Genomic DNA, 19,592 nt, shown 5'->3' on the forward strand with positions numbered 1-19,592 from the left:
TTTCATAGTAAAAAGCAATCCTACTGACTTTAGCTGAAGTTCTGTCCAAGTAGGAAAAACAGAGCTTAGTCCTTAAAAGGTTGCTTAATATCAAGGATTTTAATTTTATGATTTTATAAAATGAGCAATTTAGGTATTTAAAACTGGATTATTCCTCTGTAAATTCTGTGTTATTTTGATATGAAATATGTTTGCTGAAAGTTATTTAGTAAGCTTTATGCCGGTAGAAAATACAATGTTTTCTTAGGTAAAAGAATAGCAGTTAATTGTCATGAATTTAGCTTGAAGAATTTAATGACTAAAGAGGGATTTCCTTTGCTGTTTTGAAAAGGCAGTAACATACTTTAAGTGTTCACAAAACGCCTTTAAGTAATTTTCCAATGTGCAGAGTAATATCTAATCTACCAGCTTTGATGACAATGTAGTAGAGGCACATACACGTAACGTGAGCCTGCTTTATACTAATACTTTACCAGTATTCTTGTATTTATAAAAAATAGTGCCATTTGCATGCTTCAGAATATATATTTTTTAGAAATCTCTACTGGTTCATATACAGACCTGAAACGCCTAGACTCAAGTTAATGAAGCTCCCCTGCAGTGCTTCTGTGGGCTTATATGCACTAGGTATATTAGTATCCTTTCAAGCAAAACAGTACAGAACAAAATAGAAACCTTCATATTTAGGCTTTAAAATTCAAATATAAACTACTGCCAGATTCTTGGTTTGTCAAATCCCTCCCAGTTTTGCAAAACCCAGCTCATATCTCTCAGATGAATTAATGGTTCTGATGGTTGACCTTTGATGTCAGACAATACAAGATGAACTATTGACCAAGTTGATTAGATCACCATAATGACTAAAACTTCTGAGTTAGATGGTCTTATAAATAAAACAGACTAAATAATATGAACTGGAATATGAAATTAGGGTCCATGAGTACAATAAATCCACCTCAGATATACAAGGAAAAAAGCTGAAAGGTGAACTACAAGTGAAAGTAACACTCTAAAGTGTTCCACACAAATACTTGCTTGAAATTGAGGACTCTAGAAGGAAACTTCTCATTCTTGGGTCTCATGCTTATATGTAAATAATGGCAGCCTTCACCTCCGGTTTGCACAAGCAGTTATTTCTCTTAAGTAGACAAGATCTGTCAATCTTTTCTATAATACAACCCTACTAAAACCAGAAAAGGCTCTTTAGAGAGGGAGAGATGTGAATGATTAAAATACATTGATGGATGCACACAGTCCATTCTCCTTCCATAACAGCTAACAGCAGCAGCATGAAGTATGAAGAAAATGCACTTTAACTGGATGAGAACAGACTAGTAGGACAACGCTACAGATGAAGCTCAATATTGACTACACAAACAGAGCATCCAAAACCAAACACTGGTTACTTCATGAGTAACGGTCAAACAAAAGACTTGCATGTTACTGGATACAGACACAAAAGCAAGGAAAAAAAGAATGGATTGAAAAGAACTGAATGATGAGTCTGTTGTAGACTCCCAGGCACCTGCCCCACATTTTTACTGCTGTGTTGTGTAGGGAAGATTGGATATCAGCTGTTGAGAGTATTTTCTTTGGGCACTGCAAGCTGTGTTGTCATGTAGACAAGTCTCTCACACTGTCACAGCCTGTCTTTGCAGTGCAGGCAGCAAAGGCAGAGAAGACAGATATAAGTCTTAATTTCAGAATTCCCCATCCCCAAAAGTCAAACAGAAACTAAGTAAACAAGTAGCAAAATTGATTAAAATGAGCAGGCAGGATGAAAGCAGACAGTGCACCCACAGCCAGCTCTGGACTGAGAGCCTAGGACAGGACAAGGGTGGGTTGCTTTCAGTAACATCCCAACTTTCTAGATGTATCCTGTACATTTAAGTTTTACCAACTTCATCTGGAAAGGCAGAGCAGTTGGATATGGTTCACACCATTATTAATGCACACTATTAAGCTGTCTTACACCAGTGGAACCCAACAGATGCAAAATACCACCAGCAGAACTCGATGTGCCCTTGTTTACCAATCTACCACTTGAAGAAACCTGTATTTCATTAGGGTGTGATTTTTAATGACTTAAGTGGAGACTAAAAATCAGCAGACACTTCCTTTACATTAATACAAGCATTTTAAAGAGCCTGTAAATGCTGCCAAAACAGCCAAAGCAAAGCTCTGCAGTGGGGTACACCCAGTAGAGGCAAGTCAGGAACTGCTTTCAGCTTTCCAATAAACACACACAGAATAATGCCAACAGAAAGAGTGCTGCTGCACAAAATTGATAGCCAGCTGTGCCTGCTCCAGTTTTTGGAGTATGACAATCTCAAATCTCTTACTCCTTTTACATCCAACTGTGCCACACGATCTGTTAAACATCCAACAAAATTAACTTCAAGCAGATAAACTGTCAACCCATGGGAAATGGACATCATCTTTTCTGGAAAGATGTCCTGCAAGGGGCCCAAAGAAAAGCTTGAAATTAAGCGGACTACACTCTTCCTTCCACAACAGGGTATCACCACTAGTAAATGTCCACTGAGTAGAGACAGCAAAGGCAAGCTTAAGCACCACAGAGCAGGGCCATATAGGTGACCACGCAGAACCTCAGCATGCCAAATGGCCTCGTTGTACTGCCTCTTGGAAAACAAGGCATTTCTTCAATGTTTCCAGCATACAGAAGGAACCTGTGGTCATCATGGCAATCTAAGCTAACAGCAAGTACTGAATGCTAATGGGCATCCACACGCAGAGGCTGTATTAGCTTGCCACTGCCCCAGGAGGGCCTGAAAAACTCCAGTGGATGGTTCCTGTGTAAAGCCCAACTGCAGGCAGGGACCCACACCCTGTGCTTACTGTTGCGCAGGCAGAATTGGTCTGGGTGCAACTCACAGTCACCCCTGCAAAACCACACACGTCAATGGATGAGTTATGAACAGGATCCAGGAAATACTCATTTCTAACAGCCTGAACAGCACGATGGTTCAACACCCGCTGCACTCCAATGCAACCACAGGCTTAAGAGTCATTTCAGACACTGGGATAAGCACATGTGAGTCAAATAGATAAATGGCCCCATAAAGCCTAAAGTGTTGCATGTACGTTTGATGTCACACATGTGCTCAAGCACCTTCCTGAATCAGACTGTGAAAAAGTTTATCAACATACTTAGGACCAAGGTGAGTGGGAGTCTATTTAATGAAATGAACAAATGAAAGAAGTGTCAAAGAAAGATAGGGACTGAAGCAACACAGTAAGAAAGCATAAAATACTGTTAGCTACTATGTTATAAAGTAATAAATACAACAGAATAATAGTATAAAGATGACAGCTCCATCCAAACCAGTATTACCATTTTCAAGATCCAATAAAGACACAATTTCTGCAGCTGAGCGTTAAAGGCACCACAAGTGCCAGATTCTCCCACTCCCATGACAGCTTGAGAGAATAAGCTGTGGCCATCAACCGGGGGGGGGGGGCGCGCGAGTGGAAGCCACACTTCCAATAGAACTGTCAGCTCTCTCCCGCTCCCAAAGAACAAGCACTGACTGTATTCACAGGGAGCACTTCAGAGCCACAAGGTTACAAATTACACTTTCAAAAGAATTCAAGGCTCCCATAATATACCTGAAAGCCTGCAACCCAAGAGTGAGGATTTTACACACAGCAATTTCCCTTCAGATGCTCCAGACTGATCAAATTGGACCACAGATGTGATGATCAGCCTAAACGTATGCAATGGTACTATCCATCATTCTTTGTTTCCTCCTAAAAACATTGTTGTTCTGCAGAGTGATAGCAGAACAATTACCTCTAATATTTGGGAGGCACTTTACATTTTAAGAGCAACAAACAGAAAAGCACAATGTATTCATACAGAGGCCAAAAAATAGATCAGACAGAAGAACACTGAATTTGGAAAAATAGCCACAATAAACATGCAATATTTATGAACCATAACAGCATATGCACTCAGATGCTTTAAATTCATTTCAATATACTTGAAGAATGAATACAATACTTCTCTATTAACAACTCTAAACAGAAAGGTAACTTAAATTTAAAATACAATTGCTAAGGCAATAGTTAAAAATTTAATTGGCAACAGCAAGGACATTTCAATTTCAGTCTACTAGTAAATACTTTGGAGATATAAAATAATTTAGTAACAGTATTATAAAGTTTTCTTCTACATAAGCTTCCAACTTCTGAAAACATTTCCATTTGAAAAAGAAAACAATATTACCTTGTTCAGACAGCACACTGAATACCTTTTCACCTCAATTCAGATACACAAAAGTTTATATATAATGATGCTTACTCACCTGACCAAAAAATGAGACTGCTGATAAATTTGAAAATAAAAACTATTATACAATATTTACATAACAGTCAAAGACAAGAATATTGGAAAATTAAAGCATAAGTGTGAAATGCCATCTAAGAAAGTAGCTCCAAGATATTGAGGATGAGAGAAGTAAACCATTTAAGCCACAAAATTTCTAAAATATTCTAAGAAGGTGCTCTTTGCCCTTGATTCCAACTGACTGTAAAGATTGCTCAACTCATTTCAGACTAAGCCATTGATGCCAAATGAGGTATTTTTGCTGTGATGCTTATTCACGACAACTGTTTTTGCTGCCTGATCTAATAACATCGCTCACATTGAATTTCAAACAGAAGGCGTCTCATGACATCTTTAGGCCTCCTTTGAAACTATAGCTCAACCTGGAAAATTAAGATTTCTTTCCTACAAACCAGTCACATTAACTTGCCAGCTGAAAAACTCAGAAGAATAACAGTAACACATAAATAGTTTCCTATTCAAGAAGAAAGTCCTTCTTTTGAGCATGCCAGTCAGCGTGTCACTGCAGTCACTATTCTTACCTAGTCCTATTCTGTTGGGACTTGTCTCTCGACTGCATCCCTGGCTCCGAGGGATCTTGCTGCGCTTCTCTGAAGATGATGGCACCGGCTGAACTCTGGACGTTCCACCGCTCAGGCCACCATAGGCGCTTCCTAACAGCTTACCCGGAGAACTAGACCGGCTGCCAGCTAGAAGAGAACCAGAAATAAGGAAAAAAAACCAAAACAAAACAACAATGAAAACCCTTCAAGATTTTAAATACTCTGACAGCAAAACTGGAACATAATCAGCTCTAAGAATTTGATCCAAATCACTCAGAAAACTAATGGCAGCATTCCCCATGGGCTTTCGAAGAAGACTGAGTGAAGTCCAAGGACAATAAACACTGACATCAGCAACCCTGCCTACACGAGCCACACTGGGACCAAGACCAAAGCAGACACTGCAGCGTACGAACACCCCAGCTGGCTTCACACAAGCCCGCGGAGGTGCCAGGAGCGGCCTTGCTGCAGCAGCAGCATCGAATTCACAGGCTGCTTCACCTCCTCGCGAATCAACACAAATTAGCCAACATGCAGCACTGTGCTGCAGCAAGCCGGCTTCTGGCTTGGGTAACCTGCTGCAAGGTAGCTCAGGCATCTTCACAATACACTGCAGTGGTGGTGGTACTTTCCTGCAATAATTCAGTCAAGGGAAAATTTAAAAAATACCATTTTAACAGCAGATCAGCATGATAAAGGGTAAACCAAGTGAGCCTGTCACATTTGTAGAGATGTTGGCTCACATAGGTCTGACTGGTTAAACTTAAGCTATTTAGTTTTCAGCTGGAGAAAATTTTTAGCAAGTTGAGTAGATGGACTGTTCTATTTCTTCTTGTCTGCTTGAATGGTCCATGGCAAGTCTGCAAGACAATCTACTAACCAAGGTTTATTTACCTATTTACATTCCAGTTGCAGTAGATATTTCTATCTGAAATAATCTTGCTGTTTAATTCAGAGAGCTAAATACTACCTTTTTTTTTTTGCTGTGGATCTTCATTTGTTAAGTTGTTTGAAAATTAATGCAAGCTTAAATTACAAAGAACTGAGAGAGTAACAGATTCAAGGCTCTTTTTTTGCTTCTTCGGGTATATAACAATCACCGAAAATTTACTGCTGATACTATCATTCCTGACATTGAATTTGTTTACTAAAAAAGCCAGGAAAGTATATTTTAAAAAGGTTGCAAGAACATACAGGGGCAAGCTCACATCCTGAACCAATATTCCTGTTGAGTATCTACATATCTCACAAAAATTTCAGTTCCAGATACTACTATGACTAGGAAGAGTTAAAGAATGCTCTTCTATCTTAAATTAAGAAGAGATGCAATTCTATTAATCTGATTGACAATACCATAACACGTCTTATTTTAACTTACTTGCCCCCTCCGATTTCTTGGCCAAAGCAATCAAATCATATACTCCAATACTGTATGTGGTGCTGGCTCCCCACCCCACGAAAAGTGAGAATACTTGTGACAGATGCCAGTCTCACACACAGCATCCACCCCCTGAAAGCAAATACTCCTCTCAGTTACACTGCTGCAATCTCACTGATGTCAGCAGGGTTGCACTCAAGTAACTGGAGGAAGAATTTAGCACCTCAGGTTTATGATGCAGCAATGAGCCAGCTTCAATACGCAGAACGTATGCTTACCATGTTTGAATACTATGAGAAAGCAAAATCACTTGCCATACATGTTGGGGTTTATGACTAAGAAAATGCTTTTTAAGTCTCATAGTTAGGAGAGAGTGAGGAAAGCTTAGCAGTTAAAAAACGTGAAGGAAATAACGTGAGAAAGCAAGAAAGGGAAAATGTTTCTTACCACCAGCAGGATTAGCTGATCTGGATCCTTGATTATGAGGGCAGACCAAAGGACAGGCAAAAAGTGGATTAAAAGACAGCAAGACAATACAGCGTTCAGCATGCGGTTTATGCTGTACACAATACAGACAGATTTATTCACAAACATGTCACTCCTAAAGTCTCTGCATAATGCAGTGAGTTAACACGCAGATGCAACTAAATTTCCCAAGGTTGATCAGCTTCTTAGCTAAATATCAACCAACACAGAGACCCAAGTTCTGCTCTAAATTACACCCCGGCCCAGTCTGCAAAATTGCAACAGGGTTATCCACTGTGTGGGCAAGAAGAATTTGGTCCTGTGACTGGATATGTGCATAAGTTATTTCATGCAACGTTCAGCTTAAGGATAAAGACCACATCTGGTTGGGCTAGGCTGGAATCAGGATTCAGCAAACTGGACCAAGGGAGAAGGTTCAGATGTGACCATCCTAATGCTTCATAAGACATTCTGTTAAAAATTAAGGCCATAATCTTCAAAATCTTTGGATATTCAGCTATTCTTTAAACACTTCTGAGACCTGTCTCATCTGGTCTGATCATTTTTCACCGAACTAAGTTTAGGAAAAAAGGTAATTTCTGGCTTTGGATCAATTTTAGGTTCAAAACTGAAGAAATCGATTTAGATCAACATAAAAAAGCCCAAATTCCTTCATGACCTCAAGGTAAAGATTTCCATTTGGCCTCATCCTGAATATAATGCTTCTCTCTTCAGCTCTCCCAGCCTAACACAATGCTATAAACTGCTTCCCCATCCCTCCAGCATGACAGAGCAAAGCAATGAGAGCACAAACAGAGAAGGGCTTTTAAATAAGGGTGCAAAGCAAGACAAGTCCTCAGAACAAACATGTCTTTCCACAAACCCCATCTCTTCTTACCCACCACCCTGAAGGTCCTCAAAACACGAGCGGTCTTTCCCCTCCCCCCAATTCCTTTTAAAGTTTGAGTGACAAAATTCTCCTTAGATACACATGACATACATGCCACAGCACTGTATGTGTGGCTCCTAGGGAAAACCATGCCTTGCCAGAAAGCCAGAGAGTGCAGATGTCATGTGAATCAAAGAGCAGAACTCTCTTCCTCATATCTACACAAAATAGATAATGTCCTATTTTAAACTGATGCCAAATCACATTAATTTAGACAGCTCACGTGTTACACATGAATACAATCACATAAGCAGGAGAAGCTTGGCAGGGCAAGAACCCAGGACAGCATTCAGCTACAGACACAGAGGGTGTCTCAGTGGGACTCAGTGCGAGTTCAGTCCTACACATCCCAGCAATGTGAAATTCTGCTGCGTAACTGGTTAAAAAAAGCAGCAAGGAAGCGTTCAGATTTGGGGTCCTATTTGTCAGCAAGAGCGCACACTGGCTGAGTGGAAATTCCTTTTATTACATGTCCAAATGTTATTTGGCAGAAACAAGCCCAATCTTCAGCCGATGCTACCACAATTCAAGAGAAATGTATTAATAGCTATTTGTTCTCCTCCCCCAGAAATAAAACATTTCTTACGCTGGGACTGGGAAACTACTTTAGCCCGGCTGCGGCCTCGGGTATCAGCAGGTGTCGAGGTGACGCTTGTGGCACTGCCAGAGCTCTGTCTCCTTGTACGAATCCGACCTGGAGGAACGCAAAGACAGTGAGACTGTTAATAGGTTTCTTCCAAAGGCAGCAGCAGTGTCTAACATGCTGTTCTATGCTTGTGGGGTTGCTGTACACACAATTAACCAGAGTACAAAAGAAAACTTTTACAGGGAGAGGCAACATCTTTCATTAGACTGGCTGAGATGCAGGGAAGGGAGTGGAAACACAGTCACAGTCCACAAGTCTGAAAACTGCTTTCTGTAATGCTATCAGCCGGTTTAATTAAAAAATATTATCTCTCTCTAACCTTTACTTCTATTCTATAGTAGTGTCTTTACAAAGGATCAACAACAAAAACGTCAGTCTCCTAAATGCAGCTTCCTGTATGAAATTATTACTTTCTGACAAGGCGATCACCCTTTCGGAGACAGGCGTGACAGATGCCCCCACAAATTCCATCACTGGGATTTCCAATTAGCAGTTTGGTGCTTTATATCCTGCTCTACACGCGCAGGCTGGCATGCACTCCTGCGAGTCTGTCAACGCAGCCTGACTATGCTTTTTATTGCGGGCTCATTGAATTTTCCCTGCTGTTTACAGATCCCTCATATTTATCCCGAGATCAGTGTAACTTTACTTGTAATGGAGAGTCCCATTTAACACAATCAACACTGTGGAAAAACGATTCCGTGTGCCTGCTCTTTATTTAAGCAGAGAATGGATGTAAAGTTTCAGTGTTCTTGGTCCTTTTTCTGTCCTTTCCTCATGAAAAAGCCACAGAAATTTGAGCTAGAAAACCTTACAGGGTCATCAGTGCATCCCCATCCTGGGGCACGGCTGTTTCCTACAGAATGTTCTTTCCAGTGCTAAGCTTCAATTATCTGTCTCTAGTTAATGGGAAAGAAATGATAATTAAGAACACCACAAAGAAAGCCTCCATCAGTACTTTTCAACAAGTCAGTTCTCAGCCAAATCTGAAGCTGTTTCTCAGGACTAATGCCAGTGCTATCCTGCATTCAGAGGATGACTTCAAGTTTCAGGCACAATAATAAAAGGAAAAAAACACAACAGGTAAGAGAAGAGTTTAGACAACTGCACCCACCAGTTATAGATATTCATCTCCTGCCCTTTGTCTCCATCATAAGCATACAGAGAAGATATACACTTCCCCCCCCCCCCCCCCCCCCCCAAAAAAAAAAAATCACTTCACATAAGGTACACATGCAGGACAAGACAACGGCAAGCAGCCCAGGCTGAACAGATTAAGAGCTCTGTCCTTCGAGCTTTCAAAATATTCATAACATGGTCTGCAAGTTTCTGATAGACACGAAGTGTTTAACTTTGAGAAGAAAGCCTAGACTTGTTTGCAGGGAAAACACCTAGAAAAAAGCTGTACTTCACATCTCTTCACCAGCATCTGGTTTTAAAATAGCTCTGTAGGCAAGATATCTGTATCTACATTCAAACGATTGTTTGTAGAAGTGACATAGAAGAAATCATTAGCACAAAACTGGGAAAATATAAACAAACCACTTTTTTAACCACTGGCTCAACTAAACAAGCTCTGAGCACATCCTCATGGGTCCAACAGTCATGGAACAGGCTACGCTCTTCATATCGCCAGCAAGGCTGGAGATCTCTTCCGCTCTAGGACATTATCTGCCCCTTAACAAACGGTCAGCGTGATAGACAGCTCTATACCTCTCTGCTGGCCCATTCCTCACAAGTTTGGCACATGTGCAGCTACACACAGTGAGCAGAGCCAAAGGCTACAAAGAGAACTACACACAGATAAGCAGGCTCCAAAGCAGGTGTGCATGGGAAGCCTCAAGGCTTCCTTTCACTTCTAACATCAGGAGGGCATCACTGGTGGCAGCAGGGGTATAAAACAGTAAACAAGAAGTTAAACCTGACCAGTCTTAGGAACCAGTAATGGAATTAACTTACATCCTTCCAGAAGGCCAACAGAAACTTGGCATTGCAGAAAGTCCTGGGGGGTAACTCAAGCTGAAATTCAACATTACACACAGTAACAGACAGTATTATAAAACACATTTGGTGATGTGTATGGGCCAAGAATGAGTGAGAAGGGACCAATGTGATCTCCTCTTATGCACAGGCCACTCAAGATCCTCAAAATTTTCTGTTCTTCTTTCTGCATCTACAAATTCCTTTTTTTTTATCAGCAGGTGACTACGAAGGAGGAGAAAACTGGGACAATATGTAATAAGTGCTCTCCCACCTTAGAAAATACAAATCCTAAAATAATATATTAAAAGAAACCACAATTAGCCTCTGATACCAATTCTGGGGGCTTTAAGAAAAAAAAACTGAACCAAAGGGTCAAACTTAATTAATATGTGATTATCAGCAGGATTAGAAATAGAGAGCTCAGTCCTATTTTGAAACCCCTGACAGTCAGCAGACAGACTCCTACCAACTTCAGTAATTTCTGAATGAATGCCCAGGAACAAAGTTCTGCTTCTTTTGGACTGGTAGATTTGCACACTGATTTTGGCCTAATGGGTGTCAGAGAAAATCATGTGGGACGAGGAGCTGCTCTTGCACAGGAGGAACAGTCCCAACATCGATACTGGTTTTCTCATCCTTCTAAAAAGGCCGACAAGCATTTGAACTTACACTGTCAGACTTGCATTGTGCAAATGATAACGGGAATAGCAGAAACTGGAAATTCATGACATAAATACGATGCAATGGTATGAATACTGCAATAGCACAGTAAGAGTTCACCCTAGGAGTACTTTATTTTTTAAAGTCCATGGGATAAAATAAAACATGAGGGGGGAAAAAACACCTCAAATTCAAGGTCAAATTCTTCACACAGTTAAAAGGAAAGAGTGCCATCTGGTATCAGTTATATGTATTCCTTGAAGCATGAATTGTTAATATACCTTCCAAAGTTTTATCTTCTGAACTATAAAAACTATTTATTTTTTCATACAAGTAATTAATCTTACTTGCAGCATACAAATGGTCCAAGGTAAGTGACTCAAAGCTACTCTTCAAGAAAAAAAAAAAATTAAGATTCTAGAAGTTTTGCCTATCCAAGTACAGTTTTTAGCTGTAAAACAAAATATTACCAATTGGAACTCAAAATTGCTTTAGGCAAATCTGTATGAGAGAGAAAACTAGGAGAGGAATCTGGAATGTTTCATACGTTAACTGATCACACACAGGCACAAGTTTTAAATTAGTCTTGTGATATCCAAATCCTATTTGCTTTATAGTAATGCAAGATGAATCAATATTTGTCTGGCTTGAAAATCTCAAGGTTTTTAATATATATTATACCAAATACAGCATGTATATATGTAAGTTCATCTATACAATACAAATGTGTCTACTGCATTCCCTTAAGGATTTAATCTACAAACAAAAGTCTACATTCTCATCTAAGACTTATTTGCACATAGGACTATGTGTGGCTTTATCTCTATCATTCTATCCCAGACAGAAAAACTAATTTTAAGCAAGACTTTAAATAACATATCAAATAAGTTATTCAGACCACTTTGTTGTTAAATTCAAGCAAACACCTCCTCTCTCAAAACTTTTTTGCTTTCAAGTGGGTTTGTTTCCATATCTAGCTCAAACTGCAGATGTAGCAATTCATATTTCATAACCATTACTTTTCTCCTCCTCTTAAAAGAATTACTGCATCCTGACAACAGCAGCACAGCAAAGGAACAGACAGACTGCCCCAACTCATTTCCAAAAACCATAAAAAGTATTTCCATAAAAAGCCCTTGATCTAAATATGACATGTGACACATCGCTGTTGGTGGAGAAAGTATTCTGAAAGACTCTATAAATGCTTTGTGTGAAGAAACCTTTCGTAGGGATTTTTAGGGGGCTTGGTTTTATTTTTTTAAAGTTATTGTCAGTTTTTGCAACAATCGATGGACCAGAATCAATCTTGAAATGTCTAACATATGCCTAAATCTAGGAAGGTTATTTTATTTTGTTTTTTTAAAGAGCAACAAGCAAAAGAAGATTCCATGCGAATGTTTTTGCGTTGCAAGAGGCTATATCCAGCAGCACTGTTCTGAGCCCCTCTGGGAGAATACTGCAGCATCTCCATCCTCAGCGCTCAGAACAGATATAGGCTTTGTGAGACCCAGCCTGTGATGGGTTTCTTCACTGAAGAAAATGGCTTTCAAATAGTCTAGAAATGGTACAGAACAGCTCCACAACTGAGTTCAATCAGTTCCATGCTGTGAATAATGGTACCTACAACCACACAAGTTATATTAGGAAGCATTGGGATGGTAACAGTCTCTTCTCCATGGATCAGGTTAATGCATTTAGGTTACTAAGCACTGGGTTTTTCCCCTGCTTGGAGAAAAACATTCCTGCAAGAGCCTCTAGGACCCCCCTAGCTGTGACACTGCTAAATGATATCTGTGAGACATGCACACATCAATTAAAAACATGCTTTACATATAAATCTGTTAACAACTTTTTACAACAGCCATTGGAATGGTTTCCATGCATATTTAGCCCATGTTCAACATTATACGAGTATAAGACCTGAGTCTGCACCATAATTTCCCCCGAGAATTACTTGGCCCTTCCTGGAAACCATCAGCATACGCTGCCTCTGGGTTCTGCACAGGAACTCCCCGCAAAGCAGAGGGTGGAGGGAACAGCAGTGACACCACTTTGCCCTATGCCAACAAGTCAGCACTTGCACAGAGATGGACCAAGAGAACAAAGAAACCTACTACCTCAGCACTTCCATTTAAGAATCCACGTTCAGTCATACCTTTGAATCAAGCCTTGCCCTTGAGGACAAGCAAGAGCTTTAAAGGCAGAGAAGAAAACAGGAACGGTGCTTTCTTAAAACTTGTGTTACTCCCAAAGCCTTTGGTAAGGCTCAAGAAGTCCAACTGAGCAGACCACTCTTTTTGAGCCTAAGTTCTGAAAACTATAATAAACCAGATTTTATTTCCTTTCTGGTAAATAATAATAACTATTAAAAATTGTGCCACTGACTCTGGAAACTGCTGATTTTGTTTTGAACTTGCCAGTTTCACAACAGACCAGGACCTATGCTTCCCCATTTTGGGCAAGACTTGTCTGAAGGGTTTGTCTTTATGCTCCCTTTGAAAAAAAGGCAGCCAGATAACAGAAACACTCTGAGCCATTACTCTCTACTGAAAGTTAGCATTATGCCCCTTTTTTAAATACTCCTTGAAAAGCTGTTTCATGACAAAAGTAGTAAAAAAAACTTTTCTGAGGTTTCCTTTAATCAGGTATAACAAACACGGATTTAGGGCACAACTGCTACTAGCTATGAAGTCTTGACCAAGACTATAAAGGTTTAAGCTCTTACAAGCTTTCTGCCTGCAAAGCTCTTGATGAAGTTCAAGAGATACCAAACACATGAAGGGACTGGGCAATCAAGACATAATTGTGCACTGCTTGAAGACGCAGCCTCACAGAGGCAGCAGAAGACCTGCACAGATTTAAGAGGTATACAAGACTCATGCTACCTTTCCATAAGGAAGTGCATTTCAGCAGCATTTGTCAATTGGGATGACACTACTTAAAACCAAAGGACCAATACTCAGCTCTTAACTTGTATTCTTGCCACTGGCATAACCCACTCTATCTTGCTCCTGTTTTGAGATGTCTGGCTCAAAAACAAAACACTGAGGAGAATTGAGGGCAAAGCAGATGGGAACTGCCAAGTTCGCACAATGCTGGCTCCCGGCTGATGGGAAGGTGCAGAACTTTTAGACTGTAGCTACAGAAAGCCATGATGGGAACCAGACTGCAGATTTAACATCAAGCTGAACCACACAAAAACCCACAGAGATTTGCTTTTAAATTACTTTCTGGTGACCTAAAAAAAAAAAAAAAACCACACCACAAAAAAAACAGGGGCATGGGCGTGGATGGAATTTCTGCTTTATGTTCAGAGAGTGTCTCGTGCACACACAGGTATTTCCAGAGCAAGGGGATGTTTTTCTCTTCCCCTGCCCCCGCCCTCTTTAATTTTTACATTTCTGTCAAGAATATAAAGTTTTGCCTTCCCTGTAGTTCCTGGCAAACTCTGCAAGATCAGAGAGTTGGCAGAAGACCTTTCTTAGCTCTCATCTGCAGAACACACCAAATCCTGAACAAAGGCTGGTTTTCCCGTCTCAACAAGCGAAATAAAGATGAAGACCTTCAAACAGTGATTAAACTCATCCTTCAAGTGCTCTGGCTATAGTGTGCCACAGTCTTATAAACCTTCCTGATCCTCAGTCCCCCAAAGAGAATCCTACAGCAAAAGGAAGAGATGAGATCTGGTATTTAACATGAGGGGGATGGCAAGCTCCGTTTCTGAAAGTTCATCTCACAATCTTTCCCCCCCAGGCAACTTGCTGGTTTCTATTACAGGATTTTTACCAAATCCAATCTGCTTCCCATGTAGCTGAATTGAAAAAAGAAAAACCAAACTAATCAAACAAAAAACCCCACCCTTTTGCATGATGACAATAAAGCATTTAATAAACCAAAAGTAAAGGTATTCCAGAGGACAGCTATTGGAACAGGCTTCCACAAATACTATTACAGTCCAGGAGGTGCTTGAGACCTGCATAGGGTATTTCATAAATTGACATTAAACTTTCAACATTTCAAAGTTAGGTGAAAAAAAGATAAGTTTGAGAACTGGGGAGAAAGGAAGAAAAGAAAAAGAAGGGTCAGCAATGAATAATAAAGCTCAGGATTACAGCTATCTGGAACTTTCATCTAATTTGCTATTGATTCAGAAATACAGGTGTTTAGGCCAAGTTGATATTCCGTATCACTGACATATCACAAAGCACAAACACTTGCCCATGATGCAGAGCCAGCCCATCTCTCAACACCAAGATTAAGTGCCAGTTCTGAAAATGGTAGAGACCTTTCCCTCTAAATAATAAATCAATGCATCAATAATAGTAAGGAAAAAACACACACGTCACAACGGCACAGTGGCACTTCTGAGAACACCACATCCAAGTACAAGCAGCCATCAAGGATACGAGCACAGTCCCACCAGACAGTAATAGATCCCTTGAAAAGAGACTCGCATCAGGAAAAAATGGGTTTGTTGGGGGGTGTGGTGTCTTCATTATGTGTAGAAGGCTTTCTTGTTTTCCACTCCTGTCTACCTCAGAAAAAGTCATTTCCCAGTGATCTTTTCTACTTGAGAGAAATAAAGAACAAGCTTTGACAATGAGCCAGAGAACCAGACTGGGAGCCCTCCCAAACTAGCAGGCTCAGTGTCTTGAAAAAAAAGCCTTTCCTCCAACTGTCTTAGATGTAAGCCATCTCGCTCAGACAGTTAACAACAAAAAGAGAGAGCTCAGGTTTAAAGAGGTTGACTAAATATTCTTTCCCTAGAGATCATTGTTTACTGTCCTCATTTTTCTGCCATGTGATCATCTCATTCAATTCTCTCGCTGCCCAGTCTCTTCCCAAAAGCCTTTGGCAGTTGCGACCTGAGCTTTGGATGGAAAAACACAGCAAACCTTTACACATCGTGGAGCAAGAAAACACAAGCCCTGTGTTGTTTTTCTGGGTGTTTTTTTGTTTGTTTTTTTTTTTTTAAATCTGTGCACAGGTCACCTTCAACCAAAAGCAATGCTTTAAATACAGAGACCCACATACAGCTTTGTGATAAGAAGTCATAAAAGCAGACTAGTGCCTATTAGTGGGGAGGAGCTTGAAGAGAAAGTGAAGAATACCCCATGGCATCAAAATGAGCAGGACAACCATGCAACACTTCATGCAGGTCACCAGTGAACATGGATGAGAACCAGGTAACACTTTGAGAACAGAGACCAGGTAGGGTGGTACGACTGTGGACACACCTCAGTTACACAGAGAGACTGCTTACCCTCGGTTTTACTGGCAGTACCATCTTTAGGCAAATTTAAAAAAAAATAAGGAAAGTGTTAATAGGGAAAATTAGTAACATCAACAGAAGTGGGCACTATATATTAGCCACAGAAATATGCAAAAAAAAAACCCCCACAATTAAAGAAATGAAAAAAGTTTGAGCAGCAAATCAAAGCTCAATGTCTCTGAAGAACATGCTTGCAGGTTTTCCTTCCTGCAACAACCAACCTTTGCCAAACTTCATTTTCTTTCTTTGCCTCATCATTTCTCATAGGAATGCGCAGGTGACAAATGTCCCTACTAGCTCAAAAGAAAGCAGGGTCCTTTAGGAGCAGCCATGTTTGCATCACTTAGTGCATTTGCTGCTTTTCTCCTACAGTCTGTTTTAAGAGGAAGGCTAACGCTGTATTCAGTCTCCTGGCTTCAAGGACAAAGTCAACTTCAGTAGATATTTTCACCCCCCTTCCATTCTTCTTCATGACACAGGATTGTTCAAAAGCAGTTTTGCCACTGAAGACAGTATGCAGCGCGACTGAAAAATGGTTCCATCTGTAGGCTCAAAAGCACGCTATTATGCGATCAACTTCATATTCCGTGTTACGTTTTCTCTGCAACGTATCTAAATCTTGAACTGAGTATGAACAATTTAAATCAGAATAAGAATTCAACTTCTGAACCAAATACAACCAACACATTTAGGCCAAGGTAAAAATATTTCAGATATGAAAGAAAGCTGCCTACAAAAAGAATCTGTAGAAACCATCCCTATATAATTCACAAAGCCTGTTTTATCAGACTAAAGACCAATTCCCTTACAATAAGGGGAAGCAACTTTTCAACTGACTCAGTGAAGACGATCTACACAGCTTAAAATCAAGATCACCAATTTCTGATTTTTCTTCCTCTTGTAAAGGTAAATCGATGAAAAGTCTGGAATTAGATTAGCATGAAACCAGCAGAATGCGAAACAAGCTCAGATGATCAGTTCTGCTCATAACTGAGTTGAAGCTCTGCAAATACGGTGTCAATCACCGCCTTGCATTTCCTCCTCCATGCCTCCTTCAATGGCATCTCCAGGAGAGAAAGATCAAATGCAAACTTTATTATAAGAAACCCTAGGGTACTTGAAAGTGATACACGATGTTTTGAGAAAAAAGCGGGATATGTGGCTATAATCCAAAAAGAGTCAGCATAAGGAACAGATACTTAGATCCTGTGTGGGGTGAAACAGGAAGGCCGACTTCTTTTTGCTTCTACATCTTTCTCTCTTGTAAAACAGAAAGCGATCAAACTCAATGAAGATGTACTATTCAAAGCATAAAACACTAGAAAACCAGTTTCAGGAAAGAAGGGAAGGAAGAGAAGGGAAAGAGACAGGGGGACACGTCAAAAGGAATTCAGCAGTATTTTCCTCAACAATGTTCCAGAATCAGAATAAGATCTGCTTTTCCCCAGAAAGAAGAGACACAGACTGTTAAACAATTCAAAACCTAAGAAGTTGCTTCAAGTCAGTTCTGTTGCAATTTTATTTTCCTTAATCCCAAAGGGCAAGAGATTGCACACTGATCCTGGAGAGCTGGTAACTCAGAGATATGTTCTTCTACTTAGAGTTTAATATTCAAATAAAACTACGAGGCACTTTCTGCTAGTAAAGAAAGCTAACTGCAAGAGTAGAAGAACACGTAGATTTACCTAGTGATGCGTATGAGCCTGGGGGCAAGGCTGCAGCAGAACTGAAGGGGGTGGATGCTCCAGAAGACGTCACTTTTGACTTGGCACTAGCTGCTGCATTCACATCGACGTCACTGCGGGATCGCTGCAGAGATCCTGGTGTTGACACAGATTTTGTACTTACTGTAGATGCTGCAGATGGGAGTGGGAGATCCAGAATAAAGAAGATTAATTTTTGAGCTGTGTGCTTCAAAGAGCCTGACAAGCAGTTTAACGTACTATTTTTAATGCTCCCTGCTAGCACTGAAATACCTCAACTAAGAATGCTTTATCAGGGCAATGTGGGCTTCCCCACACTGTCTGCAAAGATATTTCAATGCTGACCTGATGCTGCCTCCAAGAACTTTATCAGACACTAACCTAAATGCTGAGATCAAAAAGGCTGCCAGGCCAGTAATAAAGAAATTTCTAACAGAACCTACATGGGAAAGTTAAATCACGGTACCCATCACCAGCTTGTGAGTTGCTGGCCAAAACAGACCTGAAGGTCCCTCAGTCCAAGTTCTACTAATTTTCTTCCCAACATCTCATCTTCTCATGAGGACTGCTGTTCCCATCACTTTGATGATGCTTACCCTCTTAAGCATGAAGCTTGTTTATTCAGCTGCAAGCAAACATGCATTTCTGTGCACAATCAAGTAGGTTACACAACAATATCTCCTTGAATCAAAGGTCTCAGTAGGGTGTACTGTATACACAAACCAGCCAGAACCCAATCTTGGTCAGGTGTAGGAGGCAGCTTATCTTCTACCAAAGTTTTGTCTATTATATTCTGTATTAAAAATTATTCTTTAAGTTATTGTATGCATTTACTTAGGACAGGAAATCTGCACCTAAATATTCCATCCAACAGTAAAAACATATTAGCAATGAGATGGAATTTAACGCTGTAGGACTTGTGTGCAGACGATGCCTCCAGTAACTGCTGAAACCACAGAGAATAAATGACAGAAAATTGTAAAGCTGAATGCACCATTCGACTATGTAGCTGCACGTCTTAGCATCAGCAGTAGTTTATTCCAGCTATTGTGCAGCTAAATATACCTTGGCTACAATTTTCAAAGCTTTTTATCCTTCCCTTCAGGTGCAAGCAGTAACAGATTTGCTAACTTTCAGAAGCATCATTATATCAGCAGTTGATGCACAAAACATGGTGTAAAACCCAAAACTAATTAAAAATTTTACATAATAAGTTGTCATTTTAAGGAGCAGTAAACAGTGATCAAAATTGTTCTTTGCATATTATGCTGTCTGAAGTTGTTATTCTAATTCATTACACTTCCTCAGCAACACCTGAGCATATTTTTCAGCTCCTGTTCTCACCTCTAGATGTAGTACTTCCAGTAGGACTTCTTTTGGCAGACAATGGACGGCTAGAAGTTAATATAAATAATTATTAAAACAAAACTGGTATTTCATAGTCATCAGTAACAGTGCTACTCTGTTCCCCCAGTACACAATTGAGCTAATAGTAAGTTATTTGTATACAGGAACAGACTAACAAAGCTTACTGTTCAAGAATAAATACAGCACTACCATGAAATTCTTTATAAAAGTACTAAGAAAAAAATTAGCATGAGCATTATTTCGGCAAGAAGAGATTT

The 19,592-nt window shown here is 40.1% G+C and overlaps 1 protein-coding gene across 3 annotated transcripts in view; it reads right to left on the reverse strand.

The window, feature by feature from the left end:
* The window catches only part of CLASP1 (cytoplasmic linker associated protein 1), a 183,983-nt gene that overhangs the window by 66,237 nt on the left and 98,154 nt on the right, over positions 1 to 19,592 (reverse strand). Inside the window, exons 18-23 of one of the 3 annotated variants that reach the window (XM_075757029.1) lie at positions 19,312 to 19,361; positions 17,950 to 18,120; positions 16,256 to 16,279; positions 8,290 to 8,397; positions 6,737 to 6,763; positions 4,891 to 5,058 (exon numbers count right to left, since the gene is read on the reverse strand). In XM_075757029.1, coding sequence (XP_075613144.1) covers positions 4,891 to 5,058; positions 6,737 to 6,763; positions 8,290 to 8,397; positions 16,256 to 16,279; positions 17,950 to 18,120; positions 19,312 to 19,361 — 548 coding nt within the window. The remainder of the gene's footprint in view (positions 1 to 4,890; positions 5,059 to 6,736; positions 6,764 to 8,289; positions 8,398 to 16,255; positions 16,280 to 17,949; positions 18,121 to 19,311; positions 19,362 to 19,592) is intronic. The other 2 variants (XM_075757031.1, XM_075757030.1) reach the window with 2 other exon arrangements.

The sequence above is a fragment of the Balearica regulorum genome, chromosome 6 (genome assembly GCF_011004875.1).
Source record: "Balearica regulorum gibbericeps isolate bBalReg1 chromosome 6, bBalReg1.pri, whole genome shotgun sequence".
In the NCBI taxonomy this organism is placed as follows: Eukaryota; Metazoa; Chordata; class Aves; order Gruiformes; family Gruidae; genus Balearica; species Balearica regulorum.